General features: G+C 37.0%; 1 protein-coding gene across 9 annotated transcripts in view; it reads left to right on the forward strand.

The window, feature by feature from the left end:
- COBLL1 (cordon-bleu WH2 repeat protein like 1) overlaps nt 1-17,715 on the forward strand; it is a 50,420-nt gene extending 32,705 nt beyond the window's left edge. For all 9 annotated transcript variants that reach the window (XM_069861195.1, XM_069861188.1, XM_069861194.1 and 6 more), the window contains 7 exons: nt 19-163; nt 765-833; nt 5,367-5,625; nt 8,449-8,534; nt 9,819-11,437; nt 12,066-12,248; nt 15,272-17,715. In XM_069861195.1, the coding sequence (XP_069717296.1) occupies nt 19-163; nt 765-833; nt 5,367-5,625; nt 8,449-8,534; nt 9,819-11,437; nt 12,066-12,248; nt 15,272-15,358 (2,448 nt within the window). In that variant the 3' untranslated portion in view covers nt 15,359-17,715. The remainder of the gene's footprint in view (nt 1-18; nt 164-764; nt 834-5,366; nt 5,626-8,448; nt 8,535-9,818; nt 11,438-12,065; nt 12,249-15,271) is intronic.
- The last annotated feature ends 1,335 nt before the right edge of the window (nt 17,716-19,050 follow it).

Below are 19,050 nucleotides of genomic sequence, written 5' to 3' on the forward strand. Positions count from 1 at the left end.
CTTGTCTCCCTTCTTTAGACTACTTCGGGATTAGTACGGAAAGGTTCTCTGCCACTCAGTGACACTGCTTCCCTCAACTCCTCTCTGCGGAGGCTGAAGCGCAAAGCACCCTCGCCACCCTGTAGAGCACCAGATGATCAAAGTGAAAGCAGTAATGAGACTGGTAATCTTTTTATGCTGTTTAATTTTGAGGCAACAAAAAGTATGGCAATATGGCTGAACATTAAAGAAATATAAGGACTTATAAGAGCTTATAAGGACTTACAAGAAAAAATGAGTGCTGAATATCTTCCGATTGTAAGGAGCGGTTATACTACTTTATGAGACTGGCTTATGTAGTGTGAGAAAGTAGACAGGTTTCAGGGCACGCAGATCAGAAAAAAATCAGAAAATACCAAATTGATTATAGTTAGGTTAACTGTAGCAACTGTTTTTGTTTATCAGATGGACAGCTTAAGGTGGGGAGAAAAAATTAGCATGTCTGGATCAGAGAAAGCTTAATAGGAAATCAACTGAGAAGAAGAATTTTAGAAGAATCTTTCTTTTGTAATTCTTCTATTTGAACAAAAATTCAGTTCTCTTTGGTTCAAAAATAACACGGAGTTGAAAATGAAATATCTCAGAAGCATGACAGTGAACACTGCTTGCTTAAGAAAAGGTGCATTTCTTGAAGAACTCGCCAGTCTGTAAGATCACAGTTTAACACTTTATCTGGAATTTCGGTTGGTGCAGAAATTGCAGGCTTATTACTTGACTTTTTGCAGTAACAGAGTCAACAGAATCAGCTCCTGCTAAAGTGGAAGAAAGAGCCACCGAAATTCAATCTGAAACAGGTTAGTTCTCTTTCCATCCAATGCATTGATAAAATCTACTTCATAGCAAGCTGTAATAATTAGTAGTAATAAATCACTGTACTGTAGATGTGTCATAAGTATAGAATTAATTTTAACACTTCAGATCAATTAACTTTTTCCTTTGAAGTGTGAAAATGGCTTTCTAAAATAAAGATGATTTACTGTCTACTGTAGACAGTATATTTTCTATTGGTACAATATGTTTTCTATTGGTCTCTGTGCTTTACATTTAATAAACTAGAAGTTTTCTGTTTTTCCTCCTCCCCTACAAGTTATAGACAAGAATGAGTCAGAACTTCTTTGAGATTTTTTTTTAATACCTCATAACAAGCCTTTCAAAAGCTTAAGCCCAGTCTTGTTTCCAGATCCCGACCTTGACCTGTAGAACCTAGGGGTAGGAGCAAATCTGTGCCTGCCTTTTGAAATCATGAGTTGTAAATATAAACTCTATATATAAATAGTTGTTTGCACGTTACATTAAATAATTTGTTGGGTGCTAAAGAAAAAATGTGATATATAAAAGTATAGCTGTTTAAAATACAATTTTTTGGCTGCTGAACAGAATAGTTCTAAAATTTATGTAGTTTCTACTCCTAACTACTGTTCTTCGTAGGCGTTAGACTGTAGGATTCAGATACAAGATATGGCATCTAGGGTTATTGTGAAATTTCTAAAAGCTTTTGGAATAATCAGTACCAGTGCAGTCCAGAAATATATTTTTTCCATGGATTTCACTAAGAATGAAACATACAAACACTAAGTGTATGGAGTGCCACTGGCATTATGTGAGGCTAGCACTCTGTTCCTGTGCTAATGGTTTTCCAGCTGTTTTATTCAGGATGCCACTCAAATTGTTTGGAGCAGTAAAACCCAAACATACCACAACAAGAGTTGAAAAAGTCAAAGTCACCTGCCATCCTAGGTCTCTGGCAAAGGGGGAAAAAATAAAAGATCGGTAATCAGCAAATTTGGGCTTGGTTTGTGTTTATGGCAATTTATGTAAAGTGTCAGAAAAGATCTTTAATAGAAATAACATGTAACTTAATAAATGGAAGTATGAACTTATACTGTGCAGTCTGAGGCTGAACCTTTCCTTTGCCTGGTTGTTGTTGCAGATGAAGGAGGTTAGCCATTTCTAAGTAAATGGCTCTTACTGGTATTTATTAGTACTTAATTTTCTGTGTGGAAAACTGTTTATCTGTGATGGGTCTAAGAAGATGAACAAGTTATCACACTATGATTTCAAATAAATTCTTTTGTTTTCTTGATGTTGTTTCTATCTTCAGATTGTAGATCCCTGCTCTAATTTCTACATTTTTCTTTCTTTCCATTACAGCTTAAATTAAAATATTTACGTACAATACTCAAATGCCTCAAGCAGAGGTTCCTAAATCTATGGAAAGGCAGACAAGCCATTTCTATGAAGTTCAAAGCTGTTTATCTATGCAGCACTTGGACATTACAGTGGTGGGAAATGTAATCATCTTCACTGGGCTTAGAACAGTCTCTGTTGAGCCCTGGGATTTACCTCTGCAGTTAGTGACAGTTTTTCTTCTCTAGTTCTGTTGCTGATGTCTTCATGCAGTGTCCTTTTCTGAAGACTTAATGCAATGCTTTTTTTAAAATATAGAGACAAGTCATGGAGCACAGCTTCATTGCCCGTTTTTTTTTCCCTTATGGGATACTGCTGCTCTCTGGTGGCATCTCTGAAACTGTCCTGAGGCTTATCTATAAAGGGTGCTTTTAGCAAAGCCTTGCTCTGAGAAGCAATATTCACCTGCAGCAAAATCAATTGCAGTACATTTGTCCTATTCCTACTGTGAAAATTTTGCACATTTGAGTATTGTTTTAAATGGATAAAAAAGTTTAATATCTCTTTAATTGCTAAGTTGAACACAATTTTAGATTTACAAAACTCGGTAGTTCCTTCCGTTTGGGTTAATACAGCTTTGGTTGTCAGGCTTCAGGAAGCATTGTGAGTTTTTGTTCAGCTATTACTGACATTCCCAAAGTAGTTTTGTTATGCATTACTACCTTAGCAAATAAGCAAAAAAACAAGTTAAGCTGCAAATACCTTCTGCCCTGTAATGAGCCATTAGAACTGTTCAGTTTGGTGTTGAAATAGTGCATAGCTAATAGACACAGGTACATTCAGTGGAACTCTGCTATATAATATGGGATGGAATAGGCAAAATTTCTATTGTTAAATGACAATTTTCCAATGGAAAAGAGGCTGTACTTTGACTAAAGTAGTCTGAAGTCATATATCTCCTAGAATAAAAATTGACAGAGAATTAATTTGAACATTTGGGACTATTAATTTTTTTTCTCTATTATGATTTTTGTTCCCCTCTCCAAAGTTTAATTAATGCTCTTTTTTTGGTAGAGAAAAGGACGAAATGGTGTTTAAAAAATAATTAAAAAATTTCAGATTTTTAAATAATTTCTTGTTAAACCAATCCCTTGATATAATTTTCTCGGTTACAGTATCTCTTAAGAACTATAGGGTCAAGAGCAAAAACAAGGGCAGATTTGCATGATATAGTCAGGCTTTTTGGCTTTGGTTCTTACAGGCATAATGGTGCACAGAGCAGTGTCATCCTATTCTGTGTTGTGCAGAATATTGTTATGGACTCAAAGGAGACTTGCAGTCAGTATATCAGTCATCTAATCAGATTGTCTTCACAATGTCATCCTGTGGGCTTTTACCATGTTCTTTCAGGGCTAATTAAAACTCAGTTACTAAGAAATTATACACAGACAAAAATTCAATTTGTATTGTATATGGACTTGCATATCGAGTATATAAGCAATATGGCAACAGTATATAGCCTGTATTGCCATAAATATTTCTAGTGATGCGTTGTATATAACGACTACAAACTGAGGGTTTGGAATCATGTCATGAAATCTGAACTATTCTTCTGCAAAATTAACTGTATGATGATGTGAGGGAAGGATGGCTGTTAAATGTTGTTCATGTATCAGATGCATTCAGACTTTATTCTGCTGCACCAGTGGTGGCTCAGGTCTAGACTGAGAGTGAGTAACAGATGAAAAAGCACTAGCTGAAATTAGCTCCAAGCAAGGCTGATGATATGCTGACAAATTAAGTAGAACACTTTGGAAAAAGTGAGAGCGTTGTTTTCGTTTGGGTATTTTATATTTGTAGGTCAGGTTAGTCCACTGCAAAGCTTGGAAGTGTTCCTAGCACAGCAAAGGACAGACTTCCATGCAGCCCGATTGTCAGGAATGTCTCCTACCAACCCAAGCTAAGTTTCCACCCCATCAGTATAGATACAACTAGGCCTTTGTTGTACTTCTCTCCAGAGGAAAAACAAGAGAGATGACAGCAGTGCCTGGGCACAAAGCCATAGCAACTCCAGAATGCTTCCATTTGTCTTGTCAGATGTCCTGGCTGTGCCTTGCTGTATAATTCAGGTTTCCACAGAGTATTTAGACTGGAGGTTTTAGTCTTTGTTCCTGTGGCTGGTGATGGCTCAGACCTAAGGTGTAATAGTTCTCATCGGTGAAGGACACTGTGTTCTTGAGAGCTGGCTGTGAACTGTGGGGAACAGTCTCAGAAGGCTTGATATTTGCCCACTTTCTATTATGCGTTTTGCATTGTGACTTAAATATATATCTTTACACACATAAAATCATACTACTGTCACTAAAGTCATCTCTCAGAAGCTACTGACATGACTTTTTCCCTAGATGGAGATGAAAAGGTTTAGGGGGGTGGGGGGGAAGAAAGGAAGAGAAGGCTAACTTCTTAGTAGTAAGTTCTTAAGGAGTCTCTGTAATACCAGCGTGGTGTATTTGTATGTACCTGTTCTTAAATCACATAGAAGGAGCTCACCTGTACCACCTGCCCCTCTTTCCCTGGGGATATAAATCACTTCTGCACTTAGCGCTAGGACACACATTGATCACATTGCTTAATGTGTAACTGCAGAACATTATTAGGAGAGTAAAATACAAAAACCTAGAATTAAATAGTAAAATGTTTGGGTTTTGTACTTTCTGTAACTGTGAATGAGAAACTTCGGTATTACTGAACTCTTAACCAATGACCCTGTTGGAAAAAAAAAAAAAAATCAAAATTTCTGTTCTGTACTGAGACTTTCTCCAATGTATGCAGTCCTCTATTATGTTTCTATAACAGTGTACTTCTCTAGAAGTACTGGAAGCATTGCAGGGTATTGGTTTTAGAAAAGAAGTCAAAGATGTTTTTGTATTCTGGAATGTGCTACTTTCCGGCACTGCTTGCTCTAAGCCGCGGTTTTGTTTTCATTGTTAGCCTTGGTTTACATTTGGAAATTTACTGATACAACTTAGAACTAAGTCTGAACTAGAAAATACTGTGAAGTTAAAACTCTGAATGAGTGTTTTGGGTTGTTTGTTTTTTTTTTTTTGACCTTCAAACTATTTAGGCTGACCTTGTATCTACATCCTGCATTGTTTCAGTTTTTGGATTTTTTTTTTCTTTTTTTCTTTATGTGGGTATAGATGTAAGGAGCTCAGAATACAACCTGGAAGAAATTGATGAAAGGGAAGAGATGAGTGTGCAACAGAGAGAGGACAGTGAATGTACAAATACCTCTCCTGGAATAGGTGGGGTTACTGTAGCCTCCAGCTTTGCAAAGGTACCACTGGAAACTGAAAAAAATGATCCTGCTTCATCAGCTGCAGTTCCTGGTGATGTTTCTGTAGACAACTCACAAATCTTCAAAGAGGAAAACCAAGAAAATACGAGCACAGATGGCAAGTAAGTACGCTTTGTGACAAAGAAAGGAGCATTGGGAGGGGATGAGAGAGGCAGATAAAGTGTAGAGTGCTGTTTCACTGTGGAGCACAGAATAGAGAATTGTGAGAAAGGAATGAGCTTCATATACTTAGCTTTCATTGTAGCACTCTTCTGTGTGCAGTAATTCATAAGCTTTTCAAGAAAAATTACAAAGAAATGGTATTGCAGGCTGTTCTCTTTAAGGCTCCCTTTCCTTATTCTCAAACAGGCAGATCCCAGAAAAGCTGAACCCAGGTCTAAAATACCCACCGTATTAACTAAAGCATTGCGCTCTGAAAAAAAAAAATTTGGATAGATAAGTTAAGTGAAAATTTACAAATCCATTCATATAGTTGGAGAAAAAATGGTAGATTGGCCATTTCTGTTCTGGGCACAGTTATTTTTTGCTAGCATATTTGGTTTGGTTTTAATTTTTCTTTTGTCTTTTCCTTATGTTAGCCAGTTTTCTTGATCTGTCTCAATCCATCTGCTCTCAGGAAAATAAGTTACTTCTGTCTTTTTAAAGAATAAACACATTCATTTCCTTAACCACTCTTTTTTCCTTCGGGTGATGCTGTACCTTTGCCCTTCAGCATGTTTGTTAAACTACCTGACTCAGCAGGTTTCCAACAGGAGTTAGTGCCTCCTTGAAATTAATGTTGATTGTCCAGAGAAGTCCTATTGTATCAGTGTAATTCACTACTTCTCTGTTCCCTGGGGTAACTAAACTGGTTACTGTTCCCAATTTAAATTTAAAGAATTATTTCAATTATTGTACTGAAGCCAAAATGTGTGACTGCCCTAGTAGCCAAGAACTTTCAAAGTAGTATGGAGAGGTCTGACTTGTATTTCAAGGGGTTTTTTTGTCACTCCAAGGCCAGATGGGGCTTTGCAAACATCTTTGGTGTTCTGTCCTGACAAGTATTGTGCGAGTTGCTTGGATGTGTCTGCTCTGTAGGGATCTACAAGCAGGAGGATCAGACAAATGTTATTTTTAAGCTGTCTTGAACTTGCAGATGGTCAGATGTGTGTTATTGGGCCAGTTTGCCTAGTTTTCCAGGGGATGCTTCTTTTAACCCCTACTAACTTGTAATAGCCTTTCATGGCCAATAACCCTAGTCAGTATCATTGAGCATGCACTGCGCTCTAACTTTAGAGTTTGGTGGTCCTTTCTTTCCTGAAATATCACAGGGATTCCAGAATAAGGACTAGGCTTTCTCTGACATTATATTTCTGGAAACCTGTTGATATTTCAGATCTTATTTAAAACACCTAGTTACTTTGAAGAAGTGCTTGTTAATCACACCTGGAATATGTGCAATATTCCAGTCAACCAGACTTCTACAGTGTTACTCTGTGGTGTTCTGTGGCTTCTTGGTAGTTTGTATGGAGTGCAGGGCTGAGCTTTGACTTTCTTACTGTATGCTTGGACTGTGCAAACAAAATGAGGATGTATGGTTATTGGGGAATTTATAATTTTAAATTATAAATTTAAATTATTCAAAGCAGACATTTCAGCTCAAGGCATTGGTTCCTGGCAACTAATAAACTTGATGTGGCAAATGAATTGGAATCTTTATAATGATAGAATCATAGAATCATAGAATAACCAGGTTGGAAGAGACCCACCGGATCATCGAGTCCAACCATTCCTGTCAAACACTAAACCATGCCCCTCAGCACCTCGTCCACCTGTGCCTTAAACACCTCCAGGGAAGGTGACTCAACCACCTCCCTGGGCAGCCTGTTCCAGTGCCCAATGACCCTTTCTGTGAAAAATTTTTTCCTAATGTCCAGCCTAAACCTTCCCTGGCAGAGCTTGAGGCCGTTTCGTCTTGTCCTGTCCCCTGTCACTTGGGAGAAGAGGCCAGCACCCTCCTCTCCACAACCTCCTTTCAGGGAGTTGTAGAGAGCAACGAGGTCTCCCCTCAGCCTCCTCTTCTCCAGGCTAAACAACCCCAGCTCTCTCAGCCGTTCCTCATAAGGCCTGTTCTCCAGCCCCTTCACCAGCTTCGTTGCTCTTCTCTGGGCTCATAACTACAGAAAATAAAAATGTTTTAAGCAGAGATGTAAGTTTGAAGTTCTAATAACTTTTTAAAGTGAAATTTTGGCCTCGTTCGTTTACCTTTTGAAGCCAAGGAGTTAATATTCCCCACCCCCAATAAAAAAAAAAAAAAAAAAGATGAGGGGTTTATTCAGCATTTGTGCAGTTCTTGACCCCCTTGATCTGAGGACGGAAGTTGTCTGCATTTGCAAAATGTTTACTATGCAGATTACATGTTTGATGAATATTTCTTTGTTGTTCTCAAGGTATTTCTTGAAGGGGACAGAAAAATTTTCATTACTGTTATTAGAAGTCTGTACAGTTCATTTGTTCACTTGTGATTAACATCTCACGCAGCTTTGTGTATATCATGTTGGGGACAAAATCAAGGATGCGTGATGGTAGGGGTGTCAGAGCACTGTTATATGGATAATAAACCATTGTGGCTTAACTGAACTAAGTTGTTACTGGAAAAAAATTTGTTCAGACTGCACAAGCAAATAATAGAAGGGGAAGAAAGGAAAGAAAACTGATGAGCTGCTTACATGGAAGAGAGGGAAGCTATGTAATTTTGGTAAAATACCATAGCAGCATTTCCTCTTGTTTAAAAAAAATATTCTGTTGGGTACTCCAGTGTTTGGCAGAGTGATTCTATTTTGTCCATCTGTGTTTGGAGAATATTGCCAGTTCCCTTGCATCGTTTCTTGTATTTACTGAAATGAACGATACCAGCATGTTTAATGTACTGTTGTGCTTTGCAGAGGACTACAGATGAACATAAGCAGTGAGCAAGCTGCATTTGAAAAAGACAGGAAGCTTAGAATTTTGGATCAAAATAAAACTGATGGTGAGTAGTTCCCACTCATTTGTAATACTTCAAAACAAGGCCAAAGAGCACTTTTCTGTTCCTTTGAAAAAGTGGCAATAAAATCAACTCTTGAATTGTTATTATCAAATTATTTTCTTTATACTCTCTTTAGCTCCATTTCTCTGAAATGACGTGAACAGAATTAACTGCAGTTTGGGGGTTTTTTTTGTTTTATTTTAAAATATTTTTATTTAAAGCAGTAGTCAAAGCTGCATTGTGTTGTTGTAGGGCAGTTTGTGTGGAGCAGCACTGAGAAGAGGGAAGGCTGGGCACAGAGGTTATCCTGCCATATAACATGGGCACCATACCACAGCGGGGAAGGAGAAGGCATCAGTTGTAGCATGAGTTTTCTGCATGAAAATGTGAATTATTTCAAACAGAACAAAGTGACACACTGATTTGGAAAGAAATTATGACATCCAGTGCATCTAATAGATCATAAATTTTTCTGTGGATTTAGTGACCTTGCTGATTTACTTCACCCTTTTGTGACACTGATTTTCAGATTTATATATTAGGCCTTCTAACTGTCTAGTTTTAACTGCCATTTTATAACATCACTTGAAATGAGGAGGGGCTTCTCTTTTTTTTCCCAAATACCACCCCAAATGGTTGTTCCTAAAGAATTTAATTTTTCCCAATATTGTGTTTAAAATAATTTGACCCAAATATTCCTGTAGTTTGGAGAGGAATACATGTTTAGTCTTGGAAGAGAAAATTGTATCAGTAGACCTGCTAAACAGTTGGAAAAAGAGAGGTGGAAATTTGCTTTTGTCCGTATGTTTTCCAGTTGCTCCCTTGTACATATACATAAAATATAGCTGATAAAAAAAAACATTTGTAATGTTAAAAGTAAAGAACAGAAGCTACAAAAGTGTGGAACTCAATAAAAATTGCATGTAATAATATTGATTATTTCTTGAGCTCTTGAATCACTGAAGCCTGTATTATCAACTGAAATTCATTAGCACTTTTTAAATTATTTTAGAATAGATTTTTCAATTAAGTTGATGCATGGTGCCAGTAGTCTGTTAATTTATGAAGAATACCTGACTTAGAATACTATTATTTGGCAATATTAGTCAAAGATAAGTATATCTTTAACTACCTTTTAAAGCTAATTGCTAAGGAAAATGTTTAATATCAGTGAGGAGCCAGTCCTCGTAGTTAAATACATTGTATGTGGGCTTTGTGGTGTGTAAGATGAAAGGTTGAATCTTTTTGTCACTTGTATTAATTTTGGAATCTCCTTTTAATTTAAAGATCACAGGGATACAGAACTCCTTCCAACAGCAGCAGAAGGGAAAGAACTTCAGACAGCCAAAATTAAAACAGTAGATTTTAGAGAAAATAACACAACTGAAGTTGACAGACTATCAAGCTGCCAGGCATGTAAAAATGACATCTCCATAAGTCATAGAAATTATCCTCAACTGATTCCAGAAAAGCAAGATCAGAAAACAAATCAAAACAGCTTGGACACAGTAAAAACACAGGATGTTGCAATCCAGACAGGTCCATCAGAGACAAGTTTGGGAAGGATTACACAGAAAGCAATTATTGTTCCTCAGGTTTGTGAATCATCCACATCAAGAGGACTGGTCTCTCAAGCCAACAAAGATACAAACACCCCACTTCTAGTGCATGGAATACAAGAGGATGAAGACACTTCAACAGAGCAAAATTTTGAGAGGCAAGAAGTCACCCACGAAAAATTAATTCCCATAAAAGATCAGAGTCATGTTTATATAAATGGCAGTAATTTTGCTTCACCAGAAACAACTGCAAAAAATCCACATGGCTCTCCTGTAAAAGGTCACCATCCATATAGACAGGACACCAAACCTAAACCCAAGCCTGCTAATGAAATTACAAGAGATTACATACCAAAAATTGGAATGACTACTTATAAAATAGTGCCTCCAAAATCTTTAGAAATAATGAAGAGCTGGGAATCAGAAATTTCATCAGATCATAAGGATCAAAAGGTATCTGCTTTGGAAAACTCTCTGGAGCATGAAGATGCCCATGAATTCACAGTGGACACCGAAATTACTCATCTTCCAGAAACTGTGGGTCACTTACAGGTTGGTTCACAAAATGAACCTGCAGCAGCGAATGATCTGTTGCACAGAGTGAACAGCCTTTCTGAACGTGTTGTGATGTCTGGACCCAAGAGTGCTACTGAGAGTAAACAGACAGAAACAGTGTCTTCCAAACAGCATGGCCCACTGATGCTAAGCTTGGATAATAGAAATGTTTCTTCTGAGACTCAGAACAACTTAAATGCATTGAGTCCTACAACAAAGCCTAGTTCTTTTTACCTACAGATGCAACGAAGAGCTTCGGGTCACTATGTGACATCTGCAGTTGCCAGAAGTACTATTTGTGCTCCTAATTCCATTCAAAATGAGGCTAAAAACACAGACATGGAAATAAAAATCTCATCACCTGATCCAGCTTCTTTGTCTTTACATAAAACAAGTACTTCCTCTTGTCCAGCAGATGAAGAAAAAGTTGATGATGGAAAAAATGTTGAATCTTCCACTTCTCCTGTTAAAAGCAATAAACCTTTAAGTTTTTCCTCCTGTCCGCCAGCACCGTTGAACCTAAACACTCTAAGAACTTTTGTGGTTCCAAAGCCGTACTCCAGTTCGAGACCATCCCCTTTTGCTCTTGCTGTCTCATCTGCAGTTAGAAGGTCACAGTCGTTCAATAAGACACGCACCATCACTAGCCATGCACCAAGAGAAGAAATTCCTGTTGAACTCTCCTCTGCTTCTCTGGCAGCTGAATTCTCCTCAGCTACCTCTGTGCCTCAAGTGAAAAACTCATCCTTACAGACCATAACAGGAGGGTCACAAAATAGTCTAACGGATAAGGTAAACTTCATTTCTGATACTGGTTGACTGTTGATCCACTGTTAACCTAGCATGACTGGTCTGGAAGAGAGTCTCTGAACTGCTCCCTGATCAGAATGTGCTGTATTCCTACAGTGTAAGCACTTTGTGGTTTCTAGCAGTAGCACAGCATCATAATGTAATACAGGAATTCAGGGAATGGTGAAGTGAAAACAACCTCATTTGGATTATTGGGAATAATTATTTCTTGCCATAATTAGTGTCTCCTACTTCAAAGAACAGTAAATTAAATAGAATAATTTATACTGTGTATGCCTATTTTTATGTTCATAGTGCTTATGATTTGTTCTTTATGGTTCTGTGTGTTGATTTCTGAAATTTCATTCCGAGTAGTGTATTCAGTTTGGGTTCAAGTCACATAAATACTTGAATGAGGGTATAACATTTTGATGGCTTAGTTAACTAAGGGAGAAACTATGTGCTGTAGTGGAAATGTGGCTGATCTCTGATATCTTGAATGAAGCAAACACTAGAATGGTGGCAGTTGATATGCTGCCTTGTGCCAGATTGACTTAGTTTTCCATTTATGACTAATTCAGCTTAAAGGTTCTTGTTTTGTTTTTCCTCCTCCCGCTTCCTCCCTTTATAGAAAAGCAGCACTGTGAATAGCGAGCAGAAGAGTCAGGCACAGTCAGGTGCTTCCACTGACCACCCACCCCCTGTCACTAAGAAACAAACCATGATGATGTTCCAGCGCTCTGACCCAGAACAGATCCACCAGAGCTTGCTGGCTGCAATCCGCTCTGGAGAAGCTGCTGCCAAATTGAAAAGGGTGAGTTTTCATCATTGCATCCGTAACAATGAACTCCTGGTACTTCCTTCAAAATTACCATATTAATGCCTGACACTAAGAGCAGTTAGCTTTGGCACAAAGTGCTGCCACAAGGAAAGGGAGGTGGGGAAGAGGGTTCAGTTTGGCAGATTAATCTAGTGAATGCACGTGCAAAGATTCATACAAACATCCAGATTTCCAAACAGTACAAAACCAGTCAGAAGTGTTCCTGAAATGAATTAGAAATCTGTAAGTTACCAATTAAATGTCTCTTTCATGAAAGCAGGAAATAAGCAGCTTCACCCTAGGCCTGAAGTAGCTGCAGTCTTTTGCAGGCAGATAACGCACAGAGGTTCTGAGGATGTATTTTTCTGTTTATTACAATCTATCAGGTTCTTAAGTCTTAAAGGTATTTCAAGCCTCCTGCTGCTGTTTGGCATCATTAATATTTCTCAATGTTTTGTCAACAGTCTTGCTAGGACCATCTTCTCCCCTCCCCACCCGCAGGTTAAAACTGTGACTTAATTTTTCTTTACTCTCTCCTAAAATTCACCTGTACTTCTCTTATTGGGTAAAACATTGTGCAGGTTAAAAATCTGTATTACGTTAAATATTTAATCAGGTAATTTAATGATACTCTCACACAAAACATTCTTGACCCAGGGTTAGTATTTTGCATTCTTTATTGAGGAATAATTTCTCATTGCAGAAGGTTAAAGAAATTCCGTGGGTTTTGTTTCTCTTCTCTTTTTCACTTGAAAGAAACAAACGATGTGTAGTCGTGGAATGGGAGATTCATTTTTGGGGTTTTTCACTCAAGTCTTTGATTCCCTAGGGTCAAAATATCTCAGTGCATGCTCAGATATTAAAACAGTTCACTTCATATGTAAGGTTTTGTTTCAGTGCAGCACTGCAGCAGCTTCTCTGAGATGTGATGATGTGTACACCTCCTATCATTTCTACACTGAATAGGAAGAATCGGTTTTCCAGAAAGGTTACAAGTGTGCTTGAGTAGTTGTTGACCTTTAGTCTGTAAGTGGTATATAATGCACCATAGTATTACTTCTAACTACATGTCACTACCCACAGCCACTTTATAAACAGTATAAGATTAAGCAAATGTTGTATTGTTCAGAATCACTTAGAGGTCATGTCTATCTGTTCTATTAAAAATATTGTTTGGATTTTGTTTGCATGTATTTTTATTAAGTTTTTTTCCTGAATGCATAATTACATTATGACTCATAGAATGGTTTGGTTTGGAAGGGATTTTAAAGATCATCCAGTTCCAACCCCCTACCATGGGACTAGATTCCTAGATCAGGTTGGAATACCCAACTTTATTTATTTTGTGTATTGTTTGAACTTTATTTTATGATTCTGTGGGAAGTAGGTGGATGTATGGCTGCTGGCACAGTAACTTATAACTGTTCTAAAAAATAAAGTTCAAAATGTGCTTTTCAAAATTCAAGTCTCTTTCTACTAGAAAGAAAACAAAGAAAAACTTAATTATATGATTATTAATTACTCTCTAGTAGAAATAATCTTCAGGTAGATTTGACCCATATAATCTTTATCAGTCTAGGTAAAAGAATGGCATGGAGAAGAAGAGAAAGATGATGAATTAAGTCGTTTTCCCCCTCCATTTCAATTCTGCTAGCACAAGATGTTTTTTTCTCAGTACAGTATCTGTTGAGACTGAGGGTGAGGACAGGGCCTTACATTTTAAGGAGAACTTATAATAATGAAAATGCTGTGAGCATAAGGAAAAGCAATGTACAACAAGGAAACCTGAAACAGGCTTTGGAAAAACCCTGAGACATACTCAAAATGCCATGAAGAACCCACTGAAATTTTGCCAAACATAGAATGGTGCACGCTGTTCTTTTCTTTCTTTGCGACAGCACATATGCTGTGGTACAGGTGTCTGACTGCAGAAAGAGGTTTTTGGCCTATGGAAAATTTAATTAAAACATGGTCTCGTTTAATATGGAGAAATGGACAAACGGAGAAGTTGAGCATTTTGTATCAGTAACTTATAAGTACCCAAAAGTGACCTCCAGTATAGAAAGGACTTTTAAAATGCGTTCACCTCATAGCTTCCACTGTCATGCTGCATTTAATCAAAAGCACGATAACTTGATCCATTTGAACTGGGAAAGAGTTATGTCAGGTGCTTGCTTCTCTTTTTACCTCTTACCATACTATCCCTTCTTTCAACTCTGCGAGGGAATCATTAAAAAAAATGCTGGCACCACTAGCCAAATTCTTTATTTTTTCTCATTTTACTCTCTAATATGTTGTGAGTACGTAATGCTGAGATCTGCAGCCCTTTGTGTTGCTGGTCTTCTCTGTTCAATAGGTCCCACAGTAATTACTAACCTAAAATGGGTCAAGTGAGGTTTCTTTTTAACCATTTTTCCCATTCAGAATGTTTTAATTGTGTTTAGTAAACTATGTACTGTGGTATGTATTTCGCATGGCTGTAAAGCATCCACAGCTCCCATTAACTCCAGTTGGAGTTGTTGGTTTATGCAGCAATGTGGAAAATCAGATCTTTGCTACCTGTCCTAAAAGTTATAGTTTGTTCCTGATAAAAGAAACATTACTATGTTATAAAGGAGTGATAGAAGATTTTGTTAGAGGTCAGCTTATTCAATATTTATTAAAAAGTGTTTGACTTAGTGTTTTTTTTTGTCATGTATTTCTTTGCAAGCAGGTCTGGAGATGGACCTAAAAATTTTGTGTGTTTTGAATAGTTAAACATGAAAATTTTAGATAGGATAAAACATGTTTTTAAGTAATTTCTTATATTTCCAATTCTGTAGCTTATGTCTTTGTTCAGAAATAATATAGGAGGTCTTTCATTGTGATGAGAAAATGCTAACTGAAGTAACAGCATTTCTGTTTCCTTGAATTAATAGTCTAACATACTACAGAGAGAAGAACCGGAAAATTTAGGTTAATATTTCTTTTTTTCTCTCTCCCCTCCCTGCCCGCCCCCCCCCCCCCCCCCGCTCCAGGTTGGTCCTCCATCAAACACCATATCTGTCAATGGAAGAGCCAGGCTTGCTCCTCTGTATTCCACAGAAGGAAAAACTGATCAATAGATACCATGCCAAATATTTAGCACTTTACTACTGCTTCATAGGCCAACTTAATACTAACTGCAAATTTTTGAAATTGTAAATGCAAGTATATGTTAATATATTTTTGTCAGTTGTTATAGGAATTTCACGCTGAGTCCTTTGATGCCTTGGAAAGATTATTAGAATATGTAAATTATGGTAATATTTTGCCTTTTCCTCTTCTTAAATCTGACTGTGCTGCTAAAAACATTGAAGAGAAGGTGCAGGTGAGCTTTGCTTACGTTAGAATGACACTCAAAATTTCTTGAGTTTAGCCTTCAAGACTGAACAATATGTGCTGAAGTTACAGGTTTAAAGCAATCTAAGAATTTTAGATCATTAATTTTCAATTGTGTATTACATTAGCAGATTGTATGATTTTGAATCTACCACCTGCTGCCTCCATATTACTTTGTTAAATTAAATTTGTAATTAGCAGAAAATCTTAGTTATATGCAATACTTTGTTTCTCTTTAACAAATGGATGTGTTTGTTCCTCCAGCTCGGAGTAGCTGGGAAAGGTATTTTGATTTTTTTAATCTCCTGTAATTTTTTCCTGGTTGCACAACAAAAAAAAATAAATCAGGACATAAATTATTGGAAATTTTTGTACTACTTAAACTTTTCTTAATAGTAGCACTACATGATATTTCTTATCTATTCTTGGACTACCTGTATATAGTATTTACCTAGCACTCAGATAAGCAATAATTTTTGTGAACTAGATATATTTTCATGTAGTCATCAGCAAATTGCCACTTACTGATAAAATGCAAATTCCAGTTTTGATACTTAATGATACAGAAGATTTTTTTTTTTCCATTGGAAGCATGACTAAAGAATGAACTACTTTGGACTTATTAGTGTAAAATATTTTAATCTTAAAGCAGCACAATAACACACTTACAAAGCATTCTTGTGTCTGAAAGTGTCTATTTATTGATTAAGCATTAAATACCAAAATGAGAGTATATATATATCTCGAAGGAAAGTGCTTCCTGCTATATTTTATCTACTTTCCATTTCTTTTCAAGGTTAAACATTTTGGGGAGAGGGTGGAAATATGATCACAGTCATGATGCAATAGGTAGATAATGGATGCATGCAGCAAGTACTAGGGTATTTGCCATATTAAGATATTTTCTTGCTGGAGCTGATTTAAATAAAAGTAACTATTTAGTTTCTATTCTTTAACAATGTATTTATTTTGTACTTTAGAGATATTCTGTAACTCAGTTTCAGAAACTGATCTATATGTGCATTTCAAAGCGTTATTAATAGTTTGTTGACAGGTTTTTGTGCAATAATCTCAGAGAGGTCTCTACTGTTTTTCTAGTACAGAGTCAATTATTGATTACAAGTAACAGTGTTAACTTAATGCTGAAACTCTTCAAGGAATGTTTTAGTCAATAAAAATTCATAGAGAGCTGACGAACATTTGTTCACTGCTGTTGTCTCATGTTTTCTCTGCTGTACCTTACTCCCCTGTCAATGTTATGTTCACTTCCTTCACTTCCTTCTCATTGCTTTCAGTCAAGGGCTAATTTCAAGATCTGTTTCAGGGTCTGATTACATCCTTCACTTGAAAATGGGGAGATAGAATATTTTTTTTCTAGTTTCTAACTGGGCTTATGTTCTAGGTTTCACTGTGTCTTGAAGGACTGACTTGAAAATTGTAACTCACTCCCAGGACCCTAGTGGCTGTCTTCTTTGTGATATATGAAATCCATGTTCTAAGCATTCCCAAACGTGCTGATCTGTAACTGCCACAGAGGGGTTGCGCTGTGAAAGGAATCTCCTTGATTATACTTTGGATGAGAGGGAAATACGTGTTTTTTCTCAAATCTTTGTATTCTCTGCTAAGGTGACTAAAGTTATTTCACAGGACTAATTTAATTTCTATCTGTGATAATACAAGTCCAATTATTCTGGTCTGGGGGAAAGACCAAGTAACCTTGCTTTGTTGTTGTTTCCTTTGGTTTTAACTACAGAACTATACTACTGTATGCTCTTTAGTGCTCTATGTTATAAGTGCACTGCCCTATTATGTGAACTCCTGAAGGCAAATGTCTTATGTAACAGATACCAAAACTAAAAACACCTTGCTTGAATTTTAGGGCTTCTTGTCTTTGTAACTGAACTTGCTTGATAATTAACTGAAATGTCTACACAATAATACTATGAAACTCTTCAATGAGATTTTCTGTTAGTAGATGACAATATTGTTTAGCAGGACTTTCTCTTCTCCTGTTCTTCTGACATCTATTGAAGACATTTATAAATCTTGCTATTGTGTATCTAGAGACTCATTTTTCTCCTTGTATTCTGTATTAAATTCTACCAGAAAAAACTCTTGTTGTTGAACTTGACATGTTTATTCATTGTTCAAAAAAAGAAAATATTTCTGCTCAATTAACAAGTGTTTCTAGCAACTGCAAGCCCAAGTTAGACAGCAGTATATTTTTGTTGTGTGTGCCTTACACGAGGGAAAACTAACTTTTTTTGGCCCAACAATACTTAGAATTTGTGCAACCTTTTCCAACAGAAGGCAACTAGTTATACCATACCACTTACAATTCCCTTGCTGCTTTTGAATAGCAGTCAAAACATTCGGGGAAGGAAAGACAGGATATTGCAGTAAATGAATGTCAGTGTAATTGTGGAGACAACCAGATCCCAGTAAAGGTGCAGTTTGATTCACTACCATAAGTTCTTCGAAGAAGCAGCAGATATCCATGTAGCACAGCTGGATCTTGGTCTACTTGGACTCCAGGTGTTTAAAGTAAAGATGGGCTAGAAAAAAAAGAGAGAGAGTAAAAATCATCTCATTAGTTATTATAGATTATATAATTTTTATTTGTTCTACAGAAGAATAAAATTAAGACTACAGATATACCTGGAGGAGGGAGTAGTTTTACTGGGAGACTATAAACAGATAATATTTGGAAATACTGTTGTGACTAGAGGTTTTAAGGTCAAGGCATGAGCTCTGATACTTGCAGCTGAAAGACACAAACCCACTGGATATCTCAGTTTTGGGGAAGTATATATAGTAATCAGAGTCCTAGTGTTTCCCAGCTACTTGTGATTTGTACCCTAGGATATTGTAGCGTACAACATGAAGATCTGTAAAATCAAGTAAAACATTAAAAGTATGTCAATATGGACCAAGAGTAGTGGGATCACACATCTGGGTAAAGGATGAGAATATAACACAAGAGCAGCTAATCCTTTTAATTTCAAGTTTGCACAGGCACCCATTACCAGCCAAAGCAAACATTTTGGGTTGGAGCTGCTGAAAATTCTATTTTAAGACACTGTTGCAGAGAAGGTTGAAAGAATTCTGTTAAATAGAAACAAAGAAAAGATGCTGTTGGGCATGTACATCCTTGAATGCAATGCTTGGCCAAGGTGCATCTATGAGGTGTTGGACAATAATGACAACTACAGTGAACAGTAACTGTAAATGGCTAAGTTGATGGGTTGATGGCCAAGCAAACAAGAGCTCTTTGCAGAAGGGAAAACGTGTATTAATTTAATTGTCTGTGTCCGTGTTAACAGAAAGTGAGGCTGAAGTCAAAGCAGTGTGTTTGGACTGGAGTTGCCCTCTTGAGATGCAACACAACTGATTATGGGTGCTGTGAATGGTCTGTGGTTTTGAGGTTGCAATGTTC

Source organism: Phaenicophaeus curvirostris, chromosome 7 (genome assembly GCF_032191515.1).
Source record: "Phaenicophaeus curvirostris isolate KB17595 chromosome 7, BPBGC_Pcur_1.0, whole genome shotgun sequence".
NCBI lineage: Eukaryota > Metazoa > Chordata > Aves > Cuculiformes > Cuculidae > Phaenicophaeus > Phaenicophaeus curvirostris.